Genomic DNA, 15,829 nt, shown 5'->3' with positions numbered 1-15,829 from the left:
TGTGGTGGTGGTGTGTGTGTGTGGACATGTGTGGTGGTGGTGTGGTGTACTTTCTCTTTGTACTGAAACTCTCCCTCACAGCCACATGACGGATGATGATTGCTTTTCGTGGTGCCTAATACATTGCTCTCCACTCAATGAATATTGTTACCCGACTCCCATTCCAACCCTGGAGGAATCTGGATTCACAGAGGAATAGAGCCTTCTTATAAAATCTGGAGTATGATCGCAATTTTACTTTTGAAGCACTGGCTTCCCAGAGGAATAGCCAGTGATTGATGCCACTGTCAGAAACCCAGATGCACACGCTCATACATCAGCCGGGAAATGACACAAAGAGCTCACCCATCAGCCAGGGCTGACTCACCCACTTGCTCCCCTCTGGGAAGAGAGCTCATAGGAAACCCAGTGCAACAGCAGGGAGCAGACAGAGAAAAGGCGTGTGCCGGTGGCATGGCGTGCTTTCTCTTTGTGCTGAGACTTCGAAGAGGATAGGGCTCTCAAGACCCAGCAGGCTTTTTCCTTGCTCTTCTTCTTCTGAGGGCAGCAGCCCAGGCTGAGCCATACAGTAACACTGCTGTGTGACCAGGACCTGGGCAGTTGTTTCATTTGTCCTGGGAGTGTGCTTCAGCTCGGTTTCATGGTACACATACAAGGATACATACAGCTCTACACACATAACTTCAGCCTTATAAAGGTACAGGTGATGTCCACATTTCCGTTGGGGTGGATGTGACCTACCTAGGCTAAGCTTGTACTACCTTGAGAGAGCAAGTCTATGTCAATTCCAGCAGGATGGGGCAGCAGAGACTGGTTTGTTGCTAAGAAGATGTCTGGAAAGTAAGGATACTATTAGGGCGGGAAGGTGGAAAGCAGTCCAGCAGGCCTGCTGGCATTTCATGAATGTGAGGGTGGCTTATCGGTAGCGGCAGGCCAAAGCGTTGACATTCTTTACCACATAAAAGCCCATGGTGACTGGAGGGATGACCAATGTCCGGCCGGCCCGTAGGGGGCGGGGCTTCAACTCTGGGAGGGTCCCATCGTCCACCATCACTAAGGGCTGCCCATTCAGCTGCACTGACCTGTGGAGAAGAGAAACAGCACGGAACTCAATAATGCATTATAAGGGGGCCATCCCCACGAAGCCTGGGCAGCCCCAGACTGCTGCCTGTCTGTCTGATACATGCACAGCTATCACTTACTGACCTGCTGTGCCCAGGCTTTCACCTAGGGGCCTTATTTTATTAACACATTCAAACATCAGCAACACTCTGAGAAAGGAACTGTCATTATTCCCTTTCTACCTGCAGTGGTTAAGTGACTTGCCCAAGATCATACAACTTGTAGGTCTGGGAGCCAGGATTTGAATACAGGATGTCTAGTAGTTCCACAGACACATCCTTTAGACCAGTGGTCGCCAACCTTTCAGACCTCACGGACCACCAGTGGTTCACGGGCCACCAGTTGGTGACTGCTGATTTAGACAAGGACAAGTCTCTGAGATGCAGAAGTTGAAAAGTGTCTCTCTCAATAAAATACACACACACACACACACACACACACACATATATACATATATATATAGAAAGAGAGAGAGAGAGAGAGAGAGAGAGAGAGAGAGAGGGGTACAGAGAGAGAAAAACACCAATGTGAGAGAGAAACGTCTACCAGGGATCGAACCTGAAATATGTGCCCTGACCAGGAGTTGAACCGGCAACCTTTCAGTGCACAAGATGATGCTCAACCAACTGAGCCACACTGACCAGGGCTCATGCTTATATTTTAAAAAATCATAATAGCACTTTAGTTAGACCTGTGGACTGATGCACAGGCTTAAAATGATTTCAGAAATCTTCTATTTAACTAGAATTTTTCATTAATTTGATAGCTTAGAGAACTGACATCATATAATGTGTATAGGGTTCTGAAGAAGGGCAGAGACATAGCTAACAATTCCCCTTTTTCTATTTTAAGAATGAGTTTTCATATCTAACATTTAATAGATGTTTTCATTTTTAGCAATACAATGAAGTATAAGGTGACAAAAGCAGGCATTTGTGATCAAATTCACCTGTCTTGCCTGCCTTTATTCTTCCTGTGCAGCAGCCATCTTCACGCTGAGAGGGGGCCACATGCATAGTGCACTTAGAGAGGAAAAGGGGAACAGATCACCCATTCTTGGCCTGCGGTACAGAATCCAGACAGCTTCCCAGCTGTTCCTGACTGGGGAGCAACTTGTACAGTCACATACCCAGGATGAAGCTCAGCTTTATGGGTCAGTAGAAAAGGCCAGAACCAGGGCATGAGCTGCAAATAAGGCTGTGAGTTACCCCCAGAAAACCAACAGTGATTAGTGATGACTGTTTCTGGGCCTTGTCCAGCCTGTGATAACATTGCAGTGATATCATCTGAGCAGTAAAGAGAATAAAGTGTTAGAAATTTGATACAAAGGCCTTTGTTTAGCGTTCCTTCTGTGCTGTGAATGATAGACAGGTTTGGAGAGAGATAATCAGACCCTGGCCCAATGGAGCAGTGAATTCCTGAGATAAGTGTGTTGTGAATTGCTCCCCGTGAAGAGTGAGGCAGAGAGGCAGCTCCAGGCCGTCCTGCAAGAGTAAGTTTGGGCCCAGTCCAGCTCTGACAGGCCAGAGGGTGCAGCCCCCCTCTTCTGGTTGGGATGGCTAAGGAATGAATGAGTGGGGAGGAGACTCTTGTATAGAGCCAGGCCTGCCTCTGGCAGGTGTGGGGGTGGGAACATCGAGGTCGGAAGATAGGAGTTGACCTCATCAAATATGCAAGGAGCTTTTTCTCCAAACCTGAGTGGTTCTCTCTGGTGAAGACAGTCTACTCACTGGTGTGGGAGGCAGGGTGAAGAGAGGTATTTCTGTTGCAAACAAAACAAAACAAAAACCCAGACAGGTCTTAGCGGTGTATTTTTATTATTTTGTTTCGGATGGTGTGTTCTGTCAAACACAAGTTCACTAATACTAATACATCTTTCCAAAGCATGCTCAAATGTATATCACCCCTCTACTTGAGAACCTTCAATGTCCCTCTTATATACAGAATTAGGTGCACGCTCTCCCCTTGAGGAATTAGCTATTGCCCTTTTAGATTCAGGTGACCCCAGATACTGACATCTTTCGCTTCTAGGCAACACAAAACCAAGTATGATAGGCAAGCCTTTTAATTCCTTTACTAATAACGAGTAGCTCTTCTGGAAGAGGCCCCATTCTGATTTCCCCATTCTGGTTGGTTAGAAAGCTAACTCGGAGTGGGTGGAATCAGGGAGCATGGTCAAGATCTGGACCATCTCTAAATTCAGGAGCCCGACTGCTAACCTGCAAGATGGCTATGGCAAATCTCTTAACCTCACTTACTGCACTTTCTGCATCTGTAAGAACGCTATACAGGCTGTAGTGCAATGAAATAAAAACATGAAAGTCCTCTGCAAGGATATGAGCCATGTAAGTGGGGAATGGTGCTTTTGTTAACCTTTTCATTGCCGTTATGAGTGATAAACTTTTTGGTCCTTACACTTGAGTGCTCTGTGGCGCTGACTAGTTTCAAGGCTCCCCGCTTAAAGCCTTCTCTTCCCTTGGCTCCCAGGTTCGTGCTCTGTCTCCGCCTCCCTCTCGGGATTCCTCCTTTGTTTCTTTTCCAGGGGGACTGTTCTCTTCTACCTGCTTCTCAGATGTTGGGGTTTCCGGTCTTTGTCCTTGGACCGCCTCTTTTTCCATACTGTGTACTTCCACTGAGTGCTATTACCCACACCCAGCACTTGGATTATTACCCACATGTCCATGCTTCCCAGGCCTGCATCTCTAGCCTAGATCCTTCCTACTCATGTATCTCCACTTAGCTGTCCCAAGGAGCTTCAAAGTCGCTATGTCTAAAGTAAATATCTTCTACTCAAACCCTGTTCTTTTCTCTGCCTTTTAAACTTTGTGTTGGTACCACTATTTGTCCAATTAGCTAAGCCAGAAAGCTGGGAGCCATCTGATATTTCTTCTCCAGTTCCTGTCTGTAGGGCCCCTAAGTCCAAGCAATTCAACCTTTTAATAGTTTTCACATCTGCTCCTTTCTCGCCATTTACTGCTATTCTTTTAGTTCAGACCCTCCCCACGCTTGCCACACTGACCTAGTAGTGCTCTGTTGCTGTCACTGCTTCAAGCTCTCCGGGAACTCCCCATCCCTTCACTTGAATATGGACACTGAAGCCTAGCTCCAGCTACCTCTCCAGTCTCAGAGCGTGCCGGTATCCTGACTGCAATGCTAACGCACTGTGGATCACAGACCTCTGGGTGCGTGGGGGGGAGGGGAGGGAGGGGGAGTTGGCAGTTACTGTAGGGATTTCATCAATATATGCATGAACAAAGATTGCTTTACAATGAGATAGTATTTCTTAAATGAAAATGTCAGATACTGTTGGGATTAAAATACACGAATTCATCTGAAAGTACAGTATATATTTCTGAAATGTGAATGCCAGTAGAAACGGTTGGGATTAATAAGACACAAGTTGATTTAAAACTGTAATAAAATTCCCAGTATGATTTTTTTGGGAGGATGAGGGCATCATGTGCTTTTCTTCAAATAAGAGTTCCTAAAAGAACAATGACTCTAATGTTGACATTACCAAGGAAGCCTCCTGCTTTCCAGAGGCCCACAGCCTTGCCTCAGCATGACCAAATGACTAAATGACTTGCAATTCAGCTTCTGGGTTGTTGCAAAGGAGCTCTCTGTTGGATTAACTGCTTGGGTAGTTGTAGGGCTTGCTCAGGTGTTGCTCCCTCTGGGGATCCTTCTCCAACCCCTGAGTTAGGAGCCCCACCTCTGGGCTCTCCTGTACCCAAACTTTACTATAACTACCTCACCGAACAGCAGTGATTTACTTGCTCTGTCTCTTACTGGACTGTGAATTTGCTGCAGAAAGGGACGATGTCTTTTGTCCTTAAATTCTTGGTGCCTAACAAGATGCAAGGCACAGAGTAGGGACAAAATATTTTCTGAACAAGTGAATGGATTTTTGAGTTTTTTTGTGTGTTTTTTTTTTTGCATTATTTCTGGTCTTGGGTTGAGTTTCTCCAGTTCTAAAGAGGCTCCCTGGAGGCTCCCTGAGTGTCTTTACAGATTTAATTAGCACGGTGATTTTCAGCCTTTTCATCTCGTGGCACACATAAACTGATAAAATTTTGCTGCACACCAAAAAATATATTTTTTGCCGATCTGACAAAAAATATAGGTATAATTTTGATTCATGCACACTGGATGGCTATTCTTGTGTTGGCTGTTGTCATTTTTTTATTTGACAATCTAAGGGAAAAGAGGTTAGTGTCCCTGACTAAATAGTCAGGAATTGCATGTTTTAAAACTTCTTGCCACACACCACTGTGTTGTGGCACACCAGTTGAAAACTGCTACATTAACATACCAATTGCTGGACAAGTCCTGAATTATCACTGATTCTCAGTCACTCACTAGCTAATCTCATCCCAACCTGAAACAAGGATCATTGCTAGTGTTTTTCAGCATCAAAAAAAGATCTATACTCTAGGACCATCTCTTAGCTAAGCCAACATGAATTAATTTTGTGAGACCTTGAGTCCTCCTATGTCTGTATCTACAAAGTCCCTTCATTATAAAGATGGCCTATGTGCTTACCGCCTTCATTCTATTTTTCCTGCTTACATTAAAAACATTTTTTATTCTGTTATCCAGTGACATCACATCATGCTAAATATTACAATGTTTCATTTGTATGCATTGAACAATTTGCAAATTTGTAAACACAATCAAGTTAAATATAAAAGTCACTGATTACTGAGCACGGTGTAAAAGGCACGGCACCATGATTTACTTGGACTGTTGCATTTAGTCCTTACAACTACCATCTGAGGCAGGTGTTAGCGTCCCTATAGTACAGATGAGGAAGGAAAAGCCTACCAGTTCTAAAACTCTCCTAAGTCACACAGCCAGTGAGTGGCAGGGCTGAGACTGCACTGCCCTTCACCATAGTCCTGTCTGCCCTTCCCTGTGATTGCTAAAGAGCCCCCTGAAGTGCTTAGGGCAAGCACTGTTATTATTACTGTAACTTTACTATTGAGATGAGGTCAGAGAGGTTAAGCGGCTGGACAAGGTCATATAGCTAATAGGTAGCTAAGCTAGGTCTCCACTTCAGGCTTCCTGACACCTCTTTCTACTATTTCATGTTCTCCAATTCCAGATGGCACTCACCAGGATCATGTTTCTTTCCTTACAAACCTTTCTTATCATATTTTCATCATATTCTGGGGCCTCCTTACTGCCTAGGACTTTTCAAACCAAACACTAAGTGATCCAGTCTATGTTGAACTATTTCTCTTAAATCCCTAGCTGTTGAGGCCATTTAAATTATCCAAATATTAGGACAACTGGGTTTTATCACCATCTGTTTTTACAAAGTCTGAGTTACTTTGCAATTCCTAAAGTTGTTTTCTTTATTTTGCATGCTATTTGAAATGGGATTCAGTGTCTCAATGTGGAGTCAAGTCCTCTGCTCCCCAAGTCTCTAAGGGAGCCTCTTGGCCTGGTCACCCTCCTTCCCCTCCCGCACCACCTGTCTACAATCTCTGCTCTTCATGTCTTCCCATGGTTCTTGCTAGCAGTGGATACTGAAGCAAACTTTTGACCATCCTGAGGTCTCAGAAGCAAGTCTGGTGAGAATGCCCTCTGACCATCTTGAAGGTAATTTGCTGGACTCTGGCCCAGCCTCAGGTGGACTTTGTAGGGGCACAGGCAAGGGAAGCCTGTGTATTATTGGGAACAGCCTTGAGACCTAGTGTCTGGTTCAGGCTGGCATATTTGGGGCCTTGAGTGGGAGATGAAAGGACTTAGAGGTCAGTTCTGCCTCAGTCACTTTGAGAAAGTGATTGGCCTTCTCTGAGGGTGGGTTTCTCAACCTGTAAGATGGACTGGATGAACTCTAACATTCCTTCAGGTTTGAACATTTATCAGGCAGGTGGCCCACAGCAAAAGAGGTAGCCTGAGGTAGAGTTTAATGTAAAATTCAGAGTGATCTTACACAAATAGAAATCTGATCATGACATTCACCTACCTAATTGTCCAGTGGCTCCCTGCTGATCTTAGAACATTGTCCAAAGTCATTACAAGATCCCATAGGCAAGCCTTCTACACATGCCTTCAGCCCCTTAGAGGCTCACTGTAGCTCCTACCCATTCCAGCTCCCCACCACCCACCACCAACTTCTCTTCTGTGCTGCAATTTCCCCAATCACAGCCTCTCAATCTCAGTGTTTTTGTATATGTTCCCTCTGCCTAAAACCTTCTCCATACTCTCTTCCCGCTTCCAGCTTCCTCTTCCTTGATAACTCCTATTTGTCCTTCAGGTCAGTGCCCCTCCAAAGTGCTCCTATTTTACCCAGGACTTCTTGCGTCTCAGCACTCATCACACAGAATTGGGACTGCTGACTGCTTGTTGGTCTCTCTACTAAACAGGAAGACCATGTTTCTGTCCTCTTCATCCTGCATGCTCCTGTCAACCAGCTCACAAAATAGATTTGTGATCAAAGGACTGGATATAAATATGCGGGTAGCAGAAAAGACTCTGGAATGGAAGCCAGAGACCGGAGTTTTAGTGCACACTTTGAGCATGACATGTGCAGGCCTAGGTATGTCACCAGTCCTCTCTGGTCTCAGCTTCTGGATTGTTAAATGATGAGGGAGAGGGAGGGAGGGAGGGTAAGGAGGGCAAGGGGTTGGGGGAGGAGAGAAAAGAGAATGAATAAGAGTCTGAGTGTGTGTGTGACTGAGTGGGTGTATGGGGGGCAGTTGGCAGGGGTATCAGCTCCCTTTGCTCCTCATTACCCGAACACCTCCTAGTTCTGACATGGTTCCATTGTGCTTCCCCATGGGCCACTAGAGGTCACTCTTGTTCTACACATCGGTGTCAGAGAGCATGTCAGGGCTTGGGCTCCCAGGAAGCCAGAGAGAGTCAGCCTGTCCCCACAGACAGCCCTCAGTCCCAGGAAGGCCAGGAGGTGAGCCCTGCGCTTGGTCTCCAGAGGAACAAACCACAGGATCAATCAAATCCCAACAAAACTTCGTGGCGGGCCACTTGAAAATGGGGCTAAAATTAAGGAAACTTGCAAGCCGGACTGAGACTCCTGCCTGGGGTGCGGAATTCCAGGCCAGTGTGTGGAGAGCGGGTCTGCGCAGGTGCGAGGCTGGCCGATGCCTGTGCAACTCTGCGCCAGGCTCTCAGGTCCCCAGTCCCAGGCGCCCCCTCACACTCGCCAGCTCGCACCTGTGTGTTTTACAGGCCCCAGGCCGAGTTGCCCTCTCGAGGCCTCCTGGCTGAGTTAGAAAGCTGGTATGCGCAGCTGCCCTGCACTTCTCCAGGTCAGGGGCAGGTTAGAGCCCTGAGGGAGCAGGCCAGGTTTGAAGAGGGCCCTAGCTCCCCTTTCCTGCTCTGGGAGGGGCTGTGCATCTGGGGTCGCTTAGAGAGGAAGTTCTTTTGAAACAGCCATGAGTGATCGCTACTCCACTGAGAGGGCTGCTCTGAACGGCCACTGCAGCTAGTGTCCCTGGTCCCACATGCCCAGCTGGAGCATAGGCTGTAGGAAGTCCACCACCCTCTCTGGGGTCATGGGGAGGATTACTTCCTCCCAAGGGTGTCCTGCACTTCTTCTCCCTGTGCTTTTTGCTCTGCATGGAATCTGGCAGCATCTGTCAAAAGGCGCACTCTTCCCTCCAGGCCCCATGGATGTGGCCTCCTCCACGGGGCCTTATCCAAGGGCCCCTCCATTTGAGCATGCATCCTTCTCAGCTTTATTTTATCGATGTGCGGGAGTCATTTTGCCTGCTAAACATATTTGTTTTCATTTCTTAATTTTCATCCCGTGTGGTTCAGGCCTTCTTGCCTGTGATAGTAGTTCCTATTAATGCCTGTCCAGTTCTACTCAGGCAACCTCTCTAGGAGTTCTCATGTGGCTGATTAGGCACTCCTTTCCCCTCCTCTGTTGTTAGAGAGAGGAGACCAAACAAGAGAGAAAAATGGAGATAAAAGCTTCCTGTTCCCCTTGCCCCTCCAAAAGCTCACATCATATATGAAGTTCCTGGCCACTGAGACACTGGGAGGCTGATGAGATCATCCGCCCTTCATCCTACTCTTTGAGGGCATATTGACACAATGAGGAGTATCAATCAAGCTTCCTTATCACCGAATAGAGAAAACACTGGGACTCCGTTATGCAAGCAGAGCTGGGGATTTTATAGGCAAGTTGTTAGGAATATAGGCTTTTCCTATTTGCAGTCAGGTTTGGGGGTCTTGATTTAATGTGTTCTAATCAAGTCTATGTAACAGTTGTCCAAGCCATAATGAGAGTCTGCCATGTGCTTCTGATTGGCTTAAAATAACTTAGCACACTTGGCAGACAAGATGAGAGCCCAGCTAAGGAACCTGGACATATACCGATATTAACTCCCAACAGATGAGGGAATCATCTGGGGGCAGCTTAGGGAGAAAATTTGATTCTGTGACATCTCAAAGCTCCGTGTCATAGCCATATTACACTCATACCACAGGATACAGTGGAACCAGCAATAAAACTCATGAGGACTTGAATATGTGGTTACCTCTGTTCCCTTTGCATTGCAAAGATTTGATGCCATGGCCACCAACATTCACAAGTTGTGTGTAAAGGCATTATTCATATTCCTACTGTTCTTTGTGTTGTACAGATGTAATTACAACAGATGTAGCCCTCACCCACTAACACAGAAACATGCAAATGTGTGGTCAGACACACTGTAATTAACACTTATGCAAGGAGAGAGACAGAAGGAAAATCAATTTCTTGGCCTGAATTTCAAGGCCCTCTGAATTCTGGCACTAATATATTTTTGTAGCCTCTCTCTTCACCCCACAAAGCATTCTATATTCCAATCATGAGAGATGATGTGACACCCCATCACCACACATCAAAAAAGTGGCCCTTGAACTTTTGTCCTCCCAAACTTTTAGTAAGCTCGCCTTCCTTCCAGCATTTCCTAGACATAGGGTTCATCCTTCTGGTTCCTGCTTGATGGCCCTCCACCCTGAGGATTTCCCAAATTCCCAGGTCAGAATTCACCTCTCCCTGCCTTACACTCCCACTCTCCTGTATTTACCCTCTTGTGATTTGTATCCTCTGTGTGGAGGGACCACGTTTCCCCAGCCCTAATTGTGGGAAGCTGGAAGAGGCAGTCAGGGGGGTGAGGGTAGGTCAGGAGCATCCCTTTACAGATAGTCTGCAGGTGAGATGAAGAGTCAGGTAAGAGAGCTGGTGAGTGTGAGTGTGTGTGTGTATGTGTGTGTGTGTATGTGCTCACAGGTGCACAGACACGTTTTCCCATATGTAATAGTATGAAATAGAGTCAATAAGCCATGCCCAAAATTAGTTACATTACTATAAAGACATGGCTCCCTGGATACCTATTAAAATACGTTAAATCAAAGGGATAAATATTTCAGTTTGATCAGATTTTGACAGGGTTCCCTATAATATTAAGTGCACTGGTGTACCATCAATAGGGAAAAATAAGACGTTTCCAGTGGTACAGGTTCTGTTCCAGGGTACACAGATGTCAAAGTGCAAAGAGTGTTGCACTCTAAATCATTCTTGCAAAGATAAGCAGGAAAGAGGCAGTCCGCTAAGTGACTACTGGCAGTTAGTACACAGTTTGGTACTTCAGCCCCTTGTCTGGAAAGAACCACATCCTGTTGTGGGCTCTCAATGCTTGGCAGCCAAAGCAATACCAGTTCAGAGCCCAGGCCCTGCTATGGGGATGAGGTGGGTTAGGACTTTTCCGTCCCTGGGCCTTACGTTTGTCTGTCACCCAAACCACAGCCTCCAGAGGCTGTGGAGAGCGAAGACCAGGGCCTCTGCTTTTCAATGTACCAGAACTGCCTACATGTTCTGCTCCCTGCCCCTCAGTTTAGAATCAACTGCTGGGAAACATGTTAGCTTTACACCAAATTGCACATTTACCAGTGTTTCATACAAGTCACCTGGAACAGAATGGAAATCTCTGCAACAAAGGTCCCCAAGTGAGAGGAGGTTGGGAGGGGAGGCCACAGACTTGATGGACAGCTATGTAGAGAGATCCCAGCTGCTGGGAGTGAGCTGGAAGAAAATCTAGTCCATAACCGAAAACAAATGAAAAATTCTCAGAAAACAACAGTGAAAACCCTGGATTCCTAAGCATCTTGGTTTAAAATGTCAAGTCACTGTAAAATATAAAAGCATCTTATAATCCTCTAATCTGCACAGTGATCTGTATATTACTACATCACTAACCGGGGAGTTAAAACAAGAAGAAAACCTTCAGAGAGGTGTACATTCAGGCACAAGAACTCCTTGGGGGCTCATGGCATATTCACACCTTTGGCAAATTGGCTCAGTGCCTGAATGAAGAACAGAATCTGGGTGGAATCAAAGATGCAAATCAGCAGGGCTTTTGTTCCAGCCTGTTCTCGAGGGACAAGGGTTCCCACCCTGGCCACATATTTGAATCACCTGGGGAGCTTTAAACACTACTGGTGCCTGGGTCCAAGCCCAGAGATTTTGGTTTAATTGGTCTGGGGTGAGGCTTGGGCATTAGGGTTTGTAAAACTCCTCAGGGTGATTCAAAGTGCAGGCATGATTGAGAAGAAAGAGTGGGAGTATGTTTGCAGCTGAGGGCGGAGGGGAATCAGCTTTCTAACCATTCCATTCTGAATTTATTTTGAATAAAATAAGCTTTTAAAACTCTTTTAGAGTACCATGTCAGGAGGTCACATTTTTCAATCTCAAAGGAAGATGTGAACTTTTAAAAGGCATGCTTTTCTTTGACTAGTGTGAAATGAGCATTTTTGCTATTTCAATGGAAACGCTTTATTTCATGTTTCTCTTGTATCATATACACCAGTGAGATGCTCCTCAGCACATACCAGGGACATGTGTGTAGTACTTTTCAGGGTGGATTCAGAACTGAACCAGATGAAGCATTTATACACATAACGAACTTGATGTTTTTTTTAGCACCGAAAGGAACAACATTGTCCTTTTCTTGAAGTGCATGTTCTACAGTCATTTGATTCTCTCAAGCTGTGTCACAGAGAGATGCCTATAGACAGAGTGCTTCCAGCTCTTGAAGCAGGAGGAACTAAGGGGATTAAATATATCATCCATTGCCCTTACTATATTTTCTAGATATATAGGTAATTATTTACTTAGACAATGCTATGGACATTTTATGTAGCTACCATCTCTTTCTTAGCCACAAACACCCCCAAACTAGCACAAGGTTTAAAAGAACTCAGACTCCTCTAAGTTTTAGTGAGGAGGCATATATTGACTAAAGATTTGCAAGGCTCATTTCTCTGTATATTTTCTCCTCTTTTTTTTTTCTATAGACCAACTTAGAGCCTTATTTATGTACTAGTGGCCCGGTGCATGAAAATTCATGCACTGGAGGGGGGGCATCTCTCAGCCCGGCCTGCCCCCTCTCACAGTCTGGGAGCCCTAAGGGGCGGGAGGCAACCTGGTGATCAGGGGAAGGTGACGCCCCATCACACCTCTGCTGCTGCCACTGCCGGCAGCGCAAGCCTCAGCCGGCCCTGGTTACCTGAGCCTTGGGAGGCCCTGGATGGCTGGGCAGCTGACATCCGAGGCTTGCCTGCACCTTGGGCCGGCCCTGGGCGGCTAGGCAGCTGACATCCGAGGCTTGCCTGTGCCTTGGGCGTCAGCTGGGTAGCCGCCATCTGAGGCTTGCCTGTGCCTCGGGCCAGTCCTGGGTGGGTGGGGGGTGAGGAGACTAGGGGACTCCAGAGGCAGGCCCGGCCTTGCCGCCTGCCTGCCACCTCAGCAGGGCTGAGGGGACTGGGTGCCGCCATCTTGTGGCTGTGGGCATCGCAGTCAATTAACATATTCCCTCATTATTGGCTGTGGGTGCCGCCATCTTTGAGGACAGGGAAGTCAATTAGCATATTCCCTCCTTATTGGCTGTGGGCGCCGCCATCTTTGCAACGGTGTGAGGGTCAATTAGCATAGTCCCTCTTTATTAGATAGGATAAGTATTCTTATAAATAGATAGTCTCATATATACCTAGTAGAGGCCTGTTGCATGAAGACTCGTGCAATAGGCCTTCCTTCCCCTGGCTGCCGGCACCGGTTTTCCTCTGGCACCCGGGACCCAGGCCTTTGTTCCAGCTGCAGTGGAGAAGCCAAGCCTCTTCAGTCTTCAGTTTTCATATCTTCAGTCTTCAGTCGTTTTCAGTCTTCAGTCTTCACATCTTCAGTCTTCAGTCATCTTCAGTCTTCAGTGTTCAGTTTAGTCTTCACTCGGGCCGGAGCCTTCAGTCTTCGTTCCGTGCCCACCATCTTTGTTGGGTTAATTTGCATACTCACTCTTGATTGGTTGGTGGGCGTCATGGAGGTATGGTCAATTTGCATATTTCTCTTTTATTAGTGTAGATATTTCTTCTGTTACAGTCTACTTGAGAACACGAACTTCCTGTTCCCTCACGGCAGCTCTGAGGTCTTGCCCTCACAGGTACCTTTCCTGCCAATCACCATTCCCAGCCCCTATAGCTTCCCTTTCCTCCCAGGACTCTGAGTGGCCTTCAAAGGGGCTGCAGATGATGTGGTTGTATCTGCACTAGTAGGACCCTTTATTCCAGGTAAGGGGCATCTATTCTAACTCTTACTCTTAAAAAAATGATTTTTTTAAAAATAGCATTTTGAATCAGCACCTGAAGGCCTGCACGAGTGAGCAGGCTTCCTCACATACTCTCAGTTTGGACTGCACCACTGTTGATGCTCTTTACTTCTTATGGGACGTCAAAATGAATTCCAAATGCATTAAAGAAACTGAGATAAAAACAAAACCACAAAGAAATTAGGAAGAAAATAAAGATACCTATTTATCTTATTTCTGAAATATGAATACATAACAGAATATAAGTAGAATGAAAGAAGTCACAAAGCAAAAGATAAATAGATTTAACTATATAAAAGGGAATACTTCTGTATGTCAAGATAATACCCTAAAAATGAAATAGCTGGAAAATAGCAAATAAAATATTAGAGACAACATTTCAACACATATGATAGATAGCAAAGGGGAAATTGACTTATATTAGAAAAAAACTTACAAATCATTAATAAAACAGATAACACCCCAGTAGAAAAATAAGCAAAGGGCATAGAAAATGCATAAAAGTAATACAATACTAATAGACATAAAAATATTCAATCTCACTAATACTAAAAAAATATAAATTAAATAAGAATACTATTTTTCATTATAAAGTTGCAAAGATTTAAAACTATTACTATTCTGTGTGGATGAGATAAATTATAATAAAATGTTCACATTTCCTACTTTTTCTCAGACTTCTACAACTAAGCTTGTCTGAAGTAAGAAAATTGAACTGTTAATCATATGAGATAAGGGTCTAAAACTCACTAAATTCTAAGGCAAAGAGAATAGTGAGCAATCTCTAAACCAGGCTATTTGAAGAATGGTTGAATGAGCTGAGAGTGTTTAGCTTGGAAACTAGAATTCCAAGGGGAGACATATTGAAAAATTGTTATAAAGAAGGTATAAATTTATTCTGCTTTATTTTTCTAAAGCAAGGGAAGAAGTGGGAAGAAAACACCTTCTGGCCACATATAAAGAGGATTTTTTCTATAATCAGAGCCATCTAGTCTGGGAGTGGGCCAACTCATGAGATGAGTAGTCTCATCGAACAGAAGCTGTCAAGGATATTATAGAAGAAACATCTTCATCTCTAACAGTACTTCCATTTTTTCCCTCTATAAAGTCATCCTAATATATAAAGAGGCAGGTGCCATCATGACTGAATGGACGACCGGTCACCATGAAGTACATGGAGCACCTCTTGGTCCATCCCCTCCCCCTGAGCCGCTTGCCATGAGGCGGGGGTGGTGGCGGGCGGGACTGAGCGGCAGGGGCCGGCTGCTTCGCAGGGCGGCAGTGAGCTTAGCGGAGCAGTCACTGGGTAGCAGCGAATTTCGTGGAGCAGTCGCGGGGTGGGGGGAGTTTTGCGGAGCAGTTGTGGGGTGGGGGTAGCCTGTGGAACAGTGGTGGGGCGGGGAGAATTTCGTGGAGCATCCAGTGGTGAGCTTTGCAGGGCGACAGCAAGCTTCACGAAGCAGTCAAGGGGTGGGGGGAGCCTCGCAGAGCAGTTGTGGGGTGGAGGGAGTTTCGCAGAGCAGTCGAGGGGCAGGGGGAGCCTCGCAAAGCAGTCGCGGGGCGGGGGGGGGGGCGTTTCGTGGAACAGTGGTGGGAGGAGCCTCGTGGAGCAGTGGTGGGGCAGGGGGAGCCTCGTGGAGCAGTCGAGGGGCCATGAGCATCATGAGCGTCCCAGGCAGGGAGCTTCATGTAGTGTCGCAGGGCAGCAGAGGCCAGTGATGGAGGCCAGGCTAGGCCTAGGTACCCTAACCGTGTATGATTTTGTGCGTGCTGGGCCTCTAGTCTTTTAATAAGTGCAGAACTTTCATAGATAGAGTAGTTTATTTTAAAGACTAGAGGCCCGATACACGAAATTCGTGCAAGGAGCTTGGCCCTCGCAGCCCCAGCAGCTTGCCTTGGTCCTCACAGTCCTGGCTTCGTCCAGAAGGTCGTTCAGCTGTCCGGTCTAATTAGCATGTTAAGCTTTTATTATTATAGATAAACTAATTTAAATGATTCCAGACTAATGAAGATACAGTAATGGAAACCTGCAGGGAGGTTGACCAACTAAGTATAGAAGTTAAATACTTAGATGTCTTGAGTCGCTGAGA

General features: G+C 46.0%; 1 protein-coding gene across 3 annotated transcripts in view; it reads right to left on the bottom strand.

Moving 5' to 3' along the window:
• Nucleotides 1-217: 217 nt before the first annotated feature.
• HPSE2 (heparanase 2 (inactive)) overlaps nucleotides 218-15,829 on the bottom strand; it is a gene marked incomplete at its 5' end in the record, with an annotated part of 566,398 nt that continues 550,786 nt past the window's right edge. For all 3 annotated transcript variants that reach the window (XM_080641826.1, XM_080641827.1, XM_080641828.1), the window contains one exon: nucleotides 218-1,082. In XM_080641826.1, the coding sequence (XP_080497952.1) occupies nucleotides 917-1,082 (166 nt within the window). In that variant the 3' untranslated portion in view covers nucleotides 218-916. The remainder of the gene's footprint in view (nucleotides 1,083-15,829) is intronic.

Source organism: Plecotus auritus, assembly GCF_963455305.1.
Source record: "Plecotus auritus genome assembly, chromosome: 9".
NCBI lineage: Eukaryota > Metazoa > Chordata > Mammalia > Chiroptera > Vespertilionidae > Plecotus > Plecotus auritus.
The sequence above is the reverse complement of the archived record's forward strand: the minus strand, read 5'-3'. Positions and strand labels throughout refer to the sequence as shown.